The sequence below is a fragment of the Melanotaenia boesemani genome, chromosome 15, assembly GCF_017639745.1.
Source record: "Melanotaenia boesemani isolate fMelBoe1 chromosome 15, fMelBoe1.pri, whole genome shotgun sequence".
Lineage (NCBI taxonomy): Eukaryota > Metazoa > Chordata > Actinopteri > Atheriniformes > Melanotaeniidae > Melanotaenia > Melanotaenia boesemani.
Genome location: NC_055696.1, coordinates 30,373,350 through 30,389,527, shown reverse-complemented (window position 1 = coordinate 30,389,527; position 16,178 = coordinate 30,373,350). Strand labels below are relative to the sequence as shown.

General features: G+C 44.7%; 1 protein-coding gene across 2 annotated transcripts; it reads left to right on the top strand.

Moving 5' to 3' along the window:
- Positions 1-459: 459 nt before the first annotated feature.
- LOC121654831 (flavin-containing monooxygenase FMO GS-OX4-like) lies at positions 460-15,742 on the top strand. 2 transcript variants are annotated; one of them, XM_042009169.1, is made up of 9 exons: positions 460-609; positions 8,544-8,756; positions 8,846-8,984; positions 9,070-9,209; positions 9,367-9,419; positions 10,924-11,048; positions 14,167-14,274; positions 14,880-15,089; positions 15,155-15,742. In XM_042009169.1, the coding sequence occupies exons 2-9, from the start codon at positions 8,554-8,556 to the stop codon at positions 15,464-15,466; spliced, it is 1,290 nt and encodes a 429-aa protein (XP_041865103.1). In that variant the 5' UTR covers positions 460-609; positions 8,544-8,553; the 3' UTR covers positions 15,467-15,742. The 2 variants fall into 2 exon arrangements, with proteins under 2 accessions (XP_041865103.1, XP_041865102.1); XM_042009168.1 differs by lacking the exon at positions 460-609 and adding an exon at positions 799-1,092.
- Positions 15,743-16,178: the final 436 nt, after the last annotated feature.

Here is a 16,178-nt window from a genome sequence, read left to right as displayed (position 1 = left end):
TGAATTAACTCATTTCTTACCTACAGGAGCTGAGAGGGGCCATACCGCGCTTTTTATTTTGAAAATCGTTTTCTTGAAATCACGAAATGTTCAAGGGGAGTTTGGAAATGAGCAGTTAGCACCCGAACATGTAGGAGAACAACGGATCAGCAAAACGTTGGCCACTGAGAACAAAGTTCTTTGAAGTGAGGGTTTAAGCATTAAAAGCTAACATCAGCATCATTTACTGATATTTTTATGACCAGCTGACCTCAGTAATGCTGAGTTTGCAGGCTGAGTAGCCGGGAAACACTGATAACATGTACATAATCTCTGCATGGAATTAGGGGAGAGGGTTCAGATGATGTCACTGAGGTATGAACGCTGGAGTGTGTGTTGGGAGAGGGCGGAGCTTCTTTATCAGACCAAAAGACGTCACATGTGGTTATAAAACATACCCAAGAAACTCAGGCAAGGTCTTATTCTCTTAAACTCTAGTTTATATGTACATGTGAAAAACTATATCCTGTTGATTGTTCATGTATCTGGAGAAGCTGAGACCCCTTCGTTCATCCTTGCCTGCTTTAACTTATCTGGCCGAACGACGTGAAAGGAGAGTCTAGGGTTCAGGTCTGTCCGCGTTTCTACTGTACGGAAGCCTAGAGCTGGCCCCCAATTAACAACATTGGGACCTTATCACCTTATACGGTCAGTTCTATTGTAAAAACGTGTCACATTATAACGAGATATTTTATTGTACTAACACAAAACAAAGTACTGTTTACAGATGATGCAAACGTTAAATATTGGCAAAAAATACATTTTATGGAGATCATTTTCGTCAAGCAGAAACATTTTAGCTCTCTTTGACAAGGATTAAGTGTTCTACTCTGATTTATTGCTGTACACACGGGAGCGTTTAATTTTCAGACTTTAATTGTGACGGACTCAGACCGGAAGTTATTGGGTCCCTAACGGAACAGTACACCATTTATTTCATAACACCGTGTTGGAACCGCCGCGTCAGAAGATTTACGCACCTGAAGAGTTCAGACAGCGGGACGACACGCGGCTGCCGCAGAAAACAGTAACACGGATTTTACCACGCAAAATGTGAATATTACTACTGATGTCATTACTCTGTTTTGTTGTTACGTAGCGAACAACCACCTGCTAGCTTAAAAAGTTTGTCTTGCGAGCATGCGCAGTTTGAGAGACCGCATTTCTGCAGATTATTAAACTGGAGCTGGTGATGCTGTTAACTGGTTTGCAAGATTAAAAACAAAAATTTTTACTTTCAGAGCTGATCTGTTAACTTTTTCTACCTGTTACAGTCTGTCATCTGGGACTCAAAGTTCTGTAGGCTATGTTCCATAGCTTGGCGTGTCCTGGCTAGTTCCAACATAACTTAGTGTCATGATGAGGTGATTTAAGTTCTTTTCGACATTTTTTTTCTCTCCCCACCCTGTCGGGCATTAAGTGGAAAAAATACGCTCACTGTTGAGCTTTGTGACATGGTGCAATATTCTGCTGGAAGTAGCATCAGAAGATGCTGCACTGTGGTCATGATAGGATGGACATGGTCAGCAACTATACACAGGTAGGCTGTGCTGGTTAAACCAGATCACGTTGGTCCAAGATTGTGTATTCTGAGATGCTACTCTGCAGACCTTGGTGGGAACCAGTACTTCCTGTTGCCTTCCTATCATCTCCAACCAGAATGCCCATTCTCCTCTGACACCAACAAGACATTCTGGACATTTCTCTTTTTACGTTGTTCAGTTTTACATAAATCTCCTTTCTTCCTCATTCTAAAGCTCATTTTAAACTTTATAAGGCCGTCTTCACCACGTCTACTAAATGTTGAGATATTAGTTGAGTCATCGTGGTTATGTTTGCCTGATAGCGTTTTATGGAGGGTGAAACCTGCTCTGATGAAGCAGGAACTGTAAAAGGACTCAAGAGTTTTCTGTTGCGGAAGTTTATTTTTTAACCCTTAAAACGTCAAGCATTTATGTACTTATTTTTTTATGTAAAACAGCATGTAGAAGCTCCCAACCCTGGGACCCTTAATCCCAGTCAACATCCAGACATCTTTATTTTATTTTATTTGTGCCTTGTCCTGTCCATGGTAGCAGCAGAATGATGGTCTGGTTGCAGTGTTGTGCTGAACAAATTTGTTTTGCCAAGCGGAGCTTTAGGCCCCTTCAGATAATTAATATTATTTATTTTTAAATGAGTCTGTGGCTGAATTTCTTTCTATTGAATTAGTGCTGGACCTGTCAAGAGGGGTGGAGGGAAAAGAAGGGAAACAGTTGGGGGGAAAAAAATGAAAAAATGGAGACGGTGATGATCATCAGGAGCACCTGTAAAAAGACAGGAGCTGAAACAAAAAAGATTAATCACAACAGAAACATCAGCAGCTCACAGTAAAAACCCCCAACACCGCACAGTGGCAGGATCAACTGGTTTGTAAAGGTGGGGCAAGATATTGGGAATAAATAGTGATCAATGATCTTGCAAATACAACTGGGTCCCTGCAACGATCAGAGGCAGACCGGAGGGCCCCCAGGACCAGGGACACCAGCTGCCACTACAGAGCCAACCATTCATGCACCCAGACAGTCAGTGGAACACCCCAGCCAGAGTGCCCCACGGCCATGAAGCACAGGTCCCCGGAGGCCAGGGGTCTGCAGCTGCTTGACCTCCAGAGGTTGACAGAGTGCAGGACCTCAGGACCCTGAGAGCGACCCACACCCACCCTGCCACTGTCCACATCCTCTCACTCCACGTTAGGGGTGTGGGAGGATGGGTACTTTCTGGGGTTGATGACGGCTCACTGGCTGTGGTCCCTGAGTGGCCCGGTCGTGGGGGGCGGCCTCTCCTGGCCTGTCTTGCCCTGTGAACGTACATCCCCGGACCCCTCTTACTTCCCCCTCTCTCTGTCTCACACACACACACACACGTAGGGAGTTGGGAGGCGTGGAGCCATGCGGGGTGGAACGGAGGAGACCATTCAGTGGTCTCCTTGGATGCACCCAGTGGCGACTCGCCTCTCAGTTTTAATTGCACCAAGACATCAAAACACAAGAAACACAATGCACAAACAACACCTGGGGGGCATGGACATGCTTGTCGGGCGGGGCCACTTAAGTGGCCCGGCTCCCGGCTCATTGCGGTCACTGCCCCTCAATTTTATTACACACAACACACACTACCTAAACAGTCAGGAGCGGGGAGGGAGAGGGTATTGGGGACCTCTCACACCCGTGTTCCCCCTGTGTGTGGCCGGGGGCGTGCGGGGGGAGGTGGTTGCCCCGGGGCCGGGTCCCGGGGTGGCTGCGCTGGTGGGCTGCTGGCTCTGTGGGTGTTGGGTCAAGGGGGGGTGCTTGGGGCTTGCTGTCCTCTGGTCCGCCTGGGGTGTCCCCCACGGGGCATGGTGGGTGGGTTGTGTGTGGCGTGACTGTGTGGTGGTGAGTGATTGTGGGTGCGGCGTGGGGGAGGGTGTGAGTGTGGGGTTATATAGGGTGCAGATTGGAGTAGGTGGGGAGTGGGAGGAGGGAGCCGATAGCACCCTGGTTCCCAGGGTGTGCGGCTGGAACATCGGGGTGTGTGCTGGCCTGCGCCGGGTGGCTGTCTGGGGGGGGGCCTGGTCCTCCTAGGCATGTTGCGGGCCCTCTACCTTTGGGGGGTGGGGCGGCCGCCTCTGGGCTACTGGGGCCCTGGGCCCTTCGCTTGGGCTGCCCTTGGTAGCCGGTCCCTGGCGGGGCCGGCGGCTGCTGATCTTGGCCCACTGGTACCTGTGCCCCAGGACCGTGGGGGGCTCTTGCTGGGGCTCTCCTCTGCCGCCCTTCGGGTGGGGCTGGAGTCATCTTCGTGGTGGGGTGGCTTGGGTTGGTGCTCCGGGTCTGCTGCTGGGGGCCTGGGCCTTTGGCCCTGGTCTGCCTCTGGCCTCCGTGGAGGCGTGGTCGCATTTGCATGATCTCACTCACCACTCTTCATCACTGATCCCTCCTTGTTTCTCATGCTCTTCATGCGGACACAGTCACTGAGTTGTCCAGTGGGTTTTAATACTAAGCGATAATTATTTTTCTTTATTTTTCCTGTGAGTTAGTATCTAGTCTCTGTTATGTCGTTTTGATTTGGTTATTATTTAAAAACCCTTAATGACTAGTTTTTTTCTGTGTGTGTGTTTCTGCTTTTGTAAAAGTTGTAGGAAATTTTCTGGTGTGATCATGTACAGGTGTAACAGTTTGTTGTTGTCTGGTGATGGTGTGGATTGAAGGGTCGTTGCCTTCTGTCTGATCTTTTTGTCTCCTTTCTTCTTTCCCTTTTGCTCTTTTTGCTATTAAATAAATAAATAAAAAAAAAGGAATTTCCACCAGGCTGTCAGAGAGGAGCTAATATTGATGCTTTTGAAACAGTTATGACATTTGATATTTTGTCTAATAAATGGCAGTCAGTAATTTCCAGATCCTGATAAAATGCTTGTTGTAGATCTGACCATGGTTCATGTAACAGGTGAGACTTGTATCATTTTGAGATGTACTGTAACCTGTTGACTAAGAAATAATGTAAGTTGGGTAGATCTGGCCCTCTGGTATTTCTAGTTTTCTGTAGAGTTTTAAGGCTAATATGTGGCGCTTTGTTCTTCCAAAGAAATTTAGAGATTTAGAGTCTAATGACTTAAACCATGTAGGGGATGGGTTGACGGCTATCATGGAGAAGAACTAATTGTTTTTTTTGTTGTTTTTTTGGTAAAAACCATTATTTTAATTGTGGCAACTTAACCCGTTAGTGATATGGGAAGCGAGTTCCACTGTGTCAAATCATCCTCATTGGATTGAAATAGCTGAAGGTAGTTTAGTTTTATAGCTCTGACAGCCTGGGGAAAATGGTTATACCTAGATATTATGCCACCTGGCTGTAATGTGGTTGTGGGAAGATTCTGGAAAGTTAATTGGTAGAACTGTGGACTTGGAGATGGATGAGAATTCATTAATTAGTGTGTTGGTCTGTGATAGAGAGGTTTGTGAGATCTGTAGGAAAAGTAAACCAAAACTGGACACAGTATACACAAAGAAATGTACAATAACCATGTAATGCTATACAAGGACAGTCTCTCCTTAACTAAATCTGCTTACTACTCCGGTGTCATTCAGTCCAATCGACACAACTCCAAAACTCTCTTTTCTCTCCTCACCAATATTACAAAGCCGCCTGACTCTCTTCCCCCACCACATGCAATCCACTGACTTCTGTAACTTACTCATGTCTTTCTTTGTCTCCAAAATCTCTGACATTCACCAACACCTAGCCTCGTGGAGAGCTGCAGTCTCTGGAGTGGACTTCACCTCCCCCTAAACATAACCAATAACCACATTCTCCCCTCCGTCCAAGCCATCTCTGAATTTATCCTCAAATCCAAACCCTCTACCTGTCAGCTCGATCCAGTCCCTACAGCTCTTGTTAAAACCTGCCTCTCCTCACTTGCCCCCCTCATCACCAACATCATTCACTCCTCCCTAATCTCTGGAACCGTCCCTCTTGCATTCAAAACTGTTACAGTTACGCCTGAAAAAACCTGTCTTGACCCCACTAATTTCAATAACCTCGTCCAATTTCCAATTTACCCTTCATTTCCAAAATCCTCAAAGTCTGTTGCTTCTCAACTTCATAACCATCTTATCACTAACAATATTTATGAGCAGTTTCAATCCGGTTTCGGTCCCCTTCACAGTACTGAAACAGCACTCCTCAAAATCCTTCTCATAGCCTCAGATTCAGGTTTACTATCCATTCTCATCCTACTTTTCATTGTCTACATTCTTCCACTTGGTTACATCTTTTGCAATATTAATTTTCACTGCTACGCGGACGACACCCAGCTCTACCTCTCTACCAAACCATCCTCTTCACTTCCACCAACCTCCCTCACCACCTGTCTACAAGAAATTCATTCTATGTTTTTATCCAACTTCCTCAAACTCAACAGTTCTAAAGCAGAAGTCCTCCTGGTAGCACGCCCCACACTCTCTCCAAATCTAACAGTTTTTCCATTTCCATAAACAACTCAACTTTCCTTCCCTCCCCTCAGGTAAAGAGTCACCCGGTCTGCATATTTACACTTGAGAAACATTTCTTGTCTCCGTCCCTCTCTCACCCTCCACATCACTGCCATCCTCGCCCACAGTCTTGTTACTTCCCGGATTGACTATTGCAACTCACTTCTCTTTGGTCTCCCCAATAAATCCCTCCAGAAACTGCAGCTCCTCCAAAACTCTGCGGCACGCATCATCACACGGATCCCTACTACTCACCACATCACCCCCATCTTACAACAACTTCACTGGCTCCCTGTAAAACAAAGAATTAACTTCAAAATTTTCCTCATTACATTCAAAGCACTCCACAATCTGGCCCCTCCATATATATCTGATCTCCTGCACATTGCCACTCCGGTCCGTTCACTTCGCTCCTCCTCCTCTCTGCAACTTCTTGTCCCCACGGCCCGTCTCGTCACTATGGGGAGCCGAGCATTCAGCCGCTCTGTTCCCCATCTCTGGAACTCTCTTCCCCCTGTCATCCGTACCATAGACTCTCTTCCTCTCTTCAAATCACAACTCAAAACACATTTGTTCAGACAGTCCTATGTCATCTAGTCACTCTCCATCTTCATGTTGTCCTCCGTTCCGTTTTGTTTTGTACTTATTGTTTTTTAACTATTTTAATGTTCTTTTGTACAGTGTCCTTGGGTGTTTTGAAAGGCACTTTTAAATAAAATGTATTATTAACATTATTATTATTATTATTATTATTAGAACATCATCAGTACAGAGACTTATGTTTAGAGTATTTCCCTGGATGGCTTTAATATCTTTATATACTTTTTAAATATGAAACTGTGTGTTGCAGCTGAAGCTTTTAATCCCAGTAAAAACCAGTCTATAGCAGCTGGAGCTTTTAATCCCAGTCAGTATCAGACATGATGATTCTCAGCTGTCAGATTTTGAGGCTAAAATGATGTAAAATGAATGTATGAATAGATATAGCAGCATAAAGGCCGACCAGCAGCAGAAGGCAGAGTTTATTAGTAACAGAAACTTTTGGTGCCACCGTGCATCAGAAATGCCTTCTTGGCTTTATTCCAGCCATAGAGGAGCATCATTTTTCTTCTTTTCAGACACACATAGAACTTTCTGCTTTCTGCTTTACATTACCATCAATCTAAGCTCTCTGATTGGTGGAAAGTCTGACAGGAAGTGGCTTCATCATCATGTCCAGGTCTAAATAGAGGTCTCTTAGCAACATAGTAGTGATGGTGATCTTTATATGATGAAATGTGATAAATAATGCTGTTATCATGGATCATTTTGGATTTACCAGATAGAGTCTCTGAATAAAACTACATTTAGTGGCTGGATTGTAAACCTCCTGGACGGGATAGAAATGCCTGGAAAACTTCCGTAGATCAACTGAAGGGTGCTGATGATAGAAGTGCTAAGTCGGTGGATCTGGTGCAGTTTAAGGGTTAACATCTTGTGGTTGTAACTTAATCTTCACCTGAAGAGGCTCTTATAACTCTTCAGTGTTGCAGGAACATCAGCTGTTTGTTGGACTCATTTCGTGTTGTAACCATGGAAACGCTCCTCGGTGTGTTTACTTTTCCACTTCTTGTCCTCCTGCTTTCATCCTTTCCTGTTTGTCCACTCCGGTGTTGTTTTTGTATTAGGTCAATAATACGTATTAAAAAGGGGAAGCAAGGGTGACAGGTTATAACAAGTATTAATAAAACAAGTTAACCTTAATGCTTTTGTATAATAACCAGTTCCTTTACCAGACTGAGAGCTTTAGCCGAGACTTTCCCATCAACAGGGATGCAATGCTGCTGTGCTATACTTAACTTCTGTTGGGCAGAAACCTTTTATTTCTATATTTCATATTTTTTCATGAATTGATGCCCCACCTCATCATACAAAAACGTCACACAAGAAAATTGCAGATCTATAAGTTCAACATATAGCAACACATTGTGAGCTTGTTGTTTGGTTATTTTCATCAATAATTACAAAATTAGAAGGAATGGTTTTAAGATTCCCAACCTTACTTACTTTGGTAACTGTGGCTTTATTTCTGGGAATTTTCTGAAGTGTAATACTCCACCCTGAACATACACATGCCCAAAATATGAGCAATGGACGAGGAACACACGCTCAACTTGACCTGGTCTGCCAGTGAAATTATGATGGATTATAATTAAAATATGTCCATATATCGTTTCGTTGCTTCCACCAAACCCCTTCGTCAACACAGCCGCCATGATTCATCTATGAATGAATAATCTGCTTGTCTGTGTGTGCGCAGCAGCATTGCTGACTGACAGATTGCGCTCACAATAGGCAGAAATGTTGTGCATTTTTAATGTCTGACAATCAATTTACATTTGTGGATGGATTTTCTTCTCAAACAGGAGAACTTGAAGGTGACAGCTGGAGGGGTGGGGCCAACACAGAAATCTCCTATACATCAGGGCAGTCACTGAACACCTCCTCCTCTGGGTACAGGTTGAAGAGGATGTTGCAGCGGGTGGCGGTGGTCGGGGCCGGGGCTGCTGGACTCTGCGCGGCCAGACACATCTTGGCCCGTCCCGGCACCTTCATCCCTCCGGTGGTGTTTGAGCTCTCAGACAACGTCGGCGGCACCTGGTGCTACGATGAGCGGGTCGGGTCGGACGAGAACGGGAGGCCGATCCACAGCAGCATGTACAGAGACCTCAGGTTGGTTTACCTGTCTGCTCACGGGGGGAGGGGGGGTCTGATGGAGCTGTGTTGGTTCAGGTTAGGAAGCAACTTTTTTTTCCTGACAGAACCAATCTTCCCAAAGAGGTGATGATGTTTCCTGACTTCCCCTTCGATGCTCAGCTCAGCAGCTTCCTGCCCCATCAGGAGGTTCAGAGGTACCTGGACCAGTACTGCCAGAGCCACAACATCCGGCCCCACATCAAGGTGTGTTGGCGGCATCAGTCAGGCGCCTGTTTGTCGGCTCAAGTTCAACGTCTCATTTATTCCTCGTTTATTCCTCCTGTTCTAGTTCAGCACCAGGGTGGAAAGGGTAAAGCCTGTCGTCACGGCAACAGATGATGGGGAGAAGACATCATGGGAGGTGACGTCATCAGATTTGTCAGGTTGTCGGAAAACAGAGCACTTCGACTCAGTGTTCATCTGCTCAGGGTGAGACGCAGTTCGGGAGGCATTGAATGGTGCATTCAGGTGCAGATCAGAAAGTCTGACTGAAGAGTTTGTTTCAGTATGGCTATGTCACTATTTGACAGTGAACGCATCACCTTGCGTTGCCTACATGTCCTGATGCTTGTGTTTGCTGTTTCAGACATTACTCTGACCCTCACATCCCAAACATCCCAGGGATGAAGAACTTCAAAGGTACGCTTTGCTTTTCCCACCTTCACTCTGACAACTCACCGAGATAACGAAGGTCACAGACGCCGTGGACCAGTTTCAGCCAGTTTCAGCCTGGTTCTGTTCTCTAACCTCTCCTTTAAGGTCCCTGTACGGTCGGTGCATGTTTTGGTGTTGGATTTTCAGCTCAGAGGTGAGTATGTAAAACAAAAAACAAGCGATTATTTAAATTTAATTTTAAAGGTCCAGTGTGTAGAATTACTGCCATCTAGTGATAAAGATGGATGTAGAGCATTGGAAATGTACAGTGGCTGTCAGTGGCCAAAATTCTTCCAAACATGTTTTTATGTGTAAGTGGATCCAGTGGCCACAGGTGCAGCTATGACTGCTACAGGTAATTACTTCAACATTGTCTTCTTCTATGGTGCTTTTAAGTTGTTGTTTAAGAGCTGTTTGTCCATTTAAAGACACTGTAGTTAAAATGATGGCAGCTACCACATTTGTGGACCTACGGCAATAAGATATAAATGCTTCATTCTAAGGGAATTAAAAACATTTTAGTAAAGCGATTAGAAACACAGTGTTAATAATATACAAAAAAAGATTGTCATTTATCTTTTTTTGTTTGCTGCATCTTTTTTTTAAAAAAAAAAAAAACATTTTTCCTTTTGAACTGTTAAAATAAAGTGAATAAACTATCAAGTGGCTTGGTTTTGGTTTCATAGTTTGCAGAACAAATAAAGTCATTAAAACACTGAAAGAAAATGTGATTTAGCTTCTTAGCCTTCCAGATTCCAGCGATGTCCTGCAGGAAGTTCTGCTGATGGCAGGTCTTTGTCAAGAATCAGTTCTGAGTCAGTTTCAGAGACGTTTTACTATGTAAAGTTAATTCTCAAAGAATTGTTGGTTAACATTTGGTGCTCCGCCCGACCCGTTAACCCCATAAGCCCCTCCCACCACAGAGCCTCCCCATGATTGGACCACAAACTTCCACTTCCTGTCTGAAAATACAGGCGTTTGTATTTCAGTAATTTAACTTTTTTTGTTTTGTAATGTATTAAACCAAATTCAAGCCATTTTTATTCCATTTTATATAAAATAAATGCTTGTTTTTTGTTTTTCACCTCTGAATGGAAAATCCAACGATGGAAACGTACACTGACCGTGTACGTCGTTGTTTTTTTAACTTCATAGTAAAATTTTAGAAGTAAAAACCACGTTTTTCTCTTGGATTTTGAAGTGTTTTCTGTTTTCTGATTCTGTGCTTGAAACAAAAATGGAACAAACTCATGATTAGAAGACAGCTGCTGTGTTTTTTTTTTTTTTTTTGTATTCCTGATGATCTCAGACAGAAACTTCAGACTGATGATGCTTTATGTTGTTTATGTTCTGTTAGGAATAAATTATGGGTTGATGAGATCTGGAAATCATTGTATTAGTTTTTATTTACCTTTCACACGTGAACTCTCTAGGTGCTTTGTGTGCTTTTAGCGCACTCTGAAAGAACCTGAATGCTCTGTGTTTGCAGGAAAGGTGCTCCACAGTCACTCCTACAAGTTCCCAGAGCCGTTCTCGGGTCAGTCGGTGGTGGTTCTGGGAGCTAAAGCGTCAGGACTGGACATTTCCATTGAACTGGTCAAAGCTGGAGCACAGGTAATAAACAGCGCACCGCAACCATTGTGATGAATGCGGCTGCTCGCTGAGATGTTCATAGAACTGCATAAAACACACAACATGGGGGCAGCCATGATGGAAAACTCAGAAAGAAGCAGCTGCTGTGTAACTGGTTGTTATGGCGACGGAGCCGGCCCCACTGAGGGTAAAACAGAGTCTGCAGACACACTAACATGAATACAGGTATGTGTGTGCGTGTGAGACAGCAGAAGTGCTAACACACACGTCTAACTGCGACACAGCGACAGCGTCCGAGCTGCAGGATTTATTCTCCATGTTAGGAGACACGCAGTCTGTTTCCATGGTACAGAGGTGGTCCTCGTCTTTTTAATCTCTGCCTGATTCAGAATTTCTGTCGAGTATTTCATCCTGTCTCTGATTGGCTGCAGCAGCAGCTCCAAGCAGGAAGTGAAGCAGTCATGTCCCAGAGACCGGTGGACATGTGCAGGAACGTCTCCAGCTGATGAGCTTCTAGCTGAGTGTTGGTTGGATGTAAAGGACAGTTTATGTAGCAGAAGTAAAGATGGTTGCGTTTCCAAGGTATCGGCTAGAGCGGTGTTCCCCAGCCCTGGTCCTCAAGGCCCACCATCCTGCAGGTCTTACATGTTTCCCTGCTAAAACACACCTGATTCAAACTGAACAGCTCTGACAAGTCTGCTAAGAAGCCATGAATTTTAATCTGGTGTGTTGAAGCAGGGAAACATGGAATGTCTGCAGGACCGTGGGCCTTGAGGACCGGAGCTGAATGAATGGATGATGAGAGAACAGGTGAGGTGGTGAACATGAGAATCCAGGTAGAAAGGCTTCCTGCCGCAGGGTTTTACATCTGGATGGACCTGCATGTACAGATGAGAACTTTCCTCCTCCAGGCTGGATGTTTGTTCTCTGGTTAATATGAGTCCCAGTCTGGTTCTGCCACACATTCAGGACTGTTCACTGGTTTCAGAGTAGATCCAGTAAAGTTTTTTACACTAAAGTTTTTATTGCTGTAACAAATAAATCAATTCCTCATATTTCTGCTTTCATATTTTTACTCCATTTGCTGAAACCAGAAGTAATAAATGAATTCATCCAGTATATTCAGATCCGTCTTTTTTCCTTTTATAAAACCCAGAATATAAAATATCTCAGAAAAACGATATAAAAGATGAGAGTGATGGTGAAGATGCAGCAGTTTGTAGACTGGCAGCTTTTAATCCAGTTTTAAAACGGTTAATGATCAGTAGTTTATAAATCTGTGACGGGTGTAGGAGCTTCCACCAAAACCAGGTGGAAACACTGAAACCTGAACTCCTGCAGGTTGTCGGATCTAAGTTATTAGTGTTGCATCGTAGCGACTCGGCACCTCCTGTGAGCTTCTGGCGGTGAAGACATGTTTTTGCGGCATGTTTTAAACGTGTTTTTAACAGTTTACTAGTGAGAAACCCGAAAGTGTCGATGGAAACGGTTGCTATGTTTCCCCCAACATGGAGGAGAAAGCCGCGGTGACGTCACGTGTTCATTGTTTACAAATAGAAACTGGATGGATCATTACATGCTTATCTGGGAGGTGTGTGCGTGATTCCAGTCTTACACACATACACAGGTGCTCCTGCTGGCTGCCGTTGCTATGACAACAGGGCCAACACCTTGGCGTCACTACGACATCTCTGCTGAGTCACTAAGGCTAGATTCACACTGCAGGCTGAAGTGACCCAAATCTGATTTTTTGGCCCCTATGCGACCTGTATCTGATCTTTTCATGACAGTCTCAACGACACAGATCCGATTTTTTCAAATGCGACCCAGGCCACTTGGATATGTGGTCCTAAATCTGATACGTATCTGATCTTTTGCCGTGCGACTTCAGTCTGAACGGCCAGGTCGCATTAATCCAACCTACACGTCATACACATCATTGTTTATAAACTCTTATCTGTAAAGGCGCTCGCATCACTCTCCCATCACTCCTGACTGCGACTCCTTACCCACGTTTCTCTGTACAGACGTTGCTGCCACTGCTCCACAAAATGCCATGGCCAAAAATCTGGCTCTCCTCTTCAGCAATCTCCTCCTTAAAATGCTGCCATCGGAAATGTGCTGGCTGCAGTTGGATAATAAATTAAAAATTGCAACATAAGCTCAGCTGTTACCGTCCATGTTTACTTCCGCAAACACGAAGACGCCACATGCACACTCACTGTCACATTGTCGTGTCTTCTACGCATGCGGGACACTTTTGGTGAGCATAAGGTTCATACAGGAGATCACATACAAGTCGCATTTAATTGGAAATGTGACCAGACTCTCAAAAAAATCGGATTTCACAAAAAAATCTAAATTGAGCCTTATGCCCTGCAGTGTGAACCTAGCCTCAGTCGCAAAGTCTGAGCTGCCAGCTGATAGAACGATCCAAGCAGTCGCTTTTCACAAACAAAAAGTCGTGTAAAATGATTCTTGAACTGTGAGGAGAGTCCGCCGCACCCACAGATTTACCGTTTATCTCCATTTACCATCCTCTTTGTAACTGTTTAAAAAACACCCCTCACCTGCTGCGTTTAGGAGAAAATGCAACACAAGTCAGTGGAGCCAGGGGTTGGGACACCCTGCGCTCCGACGTGTTTTGAGAAAAAACTGTAAAACCTTTCACAGTGATGGACATATTGGATTGTGTATGTACCAGAGGAACGGCAGGCATGAAAGAGGTTTGTTTGAAAAATATTCAGAGTAATTTTCAGGCTCAGATTTGGTGTGATGTCGAACGTCAGAGGGAGATTTTTGTGCTAATTTCTGTTTTTTTTAATCAAACTTAGACTGTAAAAGACCTGTTTAAACTTCGAACCTACGTGAATGTTTGCTGAAGTTAAAGGGCTCCAAAGTGCTCTTTTTGTCATTCCAGCTAAACTTTCAATGGAACAAAAAGGGAAACGTTAACACTTTTGGACAGTGAAGGTCAAGCACACTTCTTACGATTGGAGCTTCGATATAAATTTTGTCAGGGTCGAGTCAAAGCTGGACGCCAGACATTGCGACGGAAACATAATAAGCGGAGTATAAGCTGAAGTTTTCAGCTCTGAACCATCAGATGGATGAAATGTTCATCATCTTTTCTCTGCAGGTGACTCTGAGTCATGGTTACCCTCGCTTCACCTTCCCTCTTCCTCCTGGGATTCAGCAGTCCAGCTCACTGGTGGCGATCGAGGACGACGGCCGAGTTCGCTTCCAGGTGAGCGAACGCTGCCATCGGTTACCACATCACGTTCCACCCCAGAAACTCTGAAATCCCATTTAGATCAAACATTTTATTCTGGTTGGACAAATCCACCAGAAAGAGTTGAATAAATATTCCTGAAACATCTTCAACCATGATCATCCAGAAAAACTCAGAAGGGTTTGGAACTCTGACATCAACTTCACAGCAGACGGCTGTTTCACGACCAAAGATCAGCCTTTGACACATTATAGATTCATTTGAGAAAATGTGATATTCATAATTTATTTTTAATAATATCCTAATCCATTTTTTAATTCTAATTTTTCTCTCTGTCCAGCACTTTGATCAACCAGGGTTGCTGTAATAAAATGTGATTGATTGATTGATTGATTGATTGATTGATTGATTGATTGATTGATATGTTGGATTCGTACCGTCTGCCAATAAATAAAAACCACTACATCTTATTGTCCATATTTATGCTAATTAGCATCTTCCTCGCCCTACGGGCTGGTTCTAATGTTGATCTGTATGTAGAGATATTCTGGCCGGTCTGACCCACTCTGTAAACGTTAACCTCATCCTGGAGGCTGATTGGTCGGCTGTGTTTGTCCCAGGACGGCTCGACGGGCAAGGCCGATGTCCTGATATTCTGCACCGGCTACAACTTCAACTATCCCTACCTGGATGGAGCGGAGCTGGGTTTGGAGATCCAGGACCAAGTCATCTCTCCTCTGTACCGCTTCATGATGCCCACCGCCTTCCCCTCGCTCTTCTTCATCGGTATCTGCAAGTTGATCTGCCCGTTCCCCAACTTCAACTGCCAGGTGAGTGATTCGGTGTGGAGGCGGGTCATCCCTTAACACATCACAGACTTTTCTTTCCTCTGCAGATCCAGTTCGCTCTGGCTGTGCTGGACGGCTCGGTCCCTTTGCCGCCTCGGGCTCAGATGGAGGATGAGATCCGGAAGGAGCTGCAGGAGAAGCTGGACCGGGGGGTCCCGCATCGCCATCTGATGAAGATACAACAGGAACAGTGGGACTACTGCCAGGACCTGGCAGTGTCCGCCAGGTTCACGCCGCTGCCTCCGGTCATTCGCAGCCTGTACGAGGAGGTGTGGCGACAGCGGGGGATCCACGTGGAAAACTACCGGAAACGCAACTACAGGCTGGTCAGCGACACCCGGTGGGAGGTGGTGGAATGACGGCACGGTGGAGACGACAAGATGGAGCCACCATGGCATCCCCAGAACGAGGCTCTGACACGGCAGAGAATAATCTCACCCGGGCCCGAGGCCGCGTGCTTCAAGCACACACACAAATACATGCACACCAACACACACACACACACCGGCTCTGACAAGCAGGGTCTACAGGAGCTGTCTCATAAAAACAAACGCACACACACGTAGCAGAAATCATTGCTAGGTAATGATGTGTAGTAGAAACCTCACATGTGATAATAAAATTAATAAAAAAGAGGTCTCTGCATGTTCACTGTATGATGATTATTGTTACAGTACTTTTAAAATGAGTACACCCCTCACATTTCTGCAAATATTTAATTATATCTTAATGGGACAACACTGAAGAAATGACGCTGATACAACGTGAACTAGTCAGTTTACAGCTTGTTTAATAAATCTACTTTCCCCTTAAATAACTCAGCCACTAATGTCTAAGCTGCTGGTATCAAAAGTAAGTACACCCCTATGTGAAAATGTCCAAATCTGGCCCAATAAGCCATTTTCCCTCCCTAATGTCATGTGACTCCTTAGGGTTACAAGTTCTCAGATTTGTAAAAATTGATGTTATTGCTCTCAGACTCTCATACAGCTCACTGGAAGTTCAACATGGCAAAGAACTCTCAGAAGATCTGAAAAAAGGAATAGTTGCTCTATGTGGACTAGGCTGTAA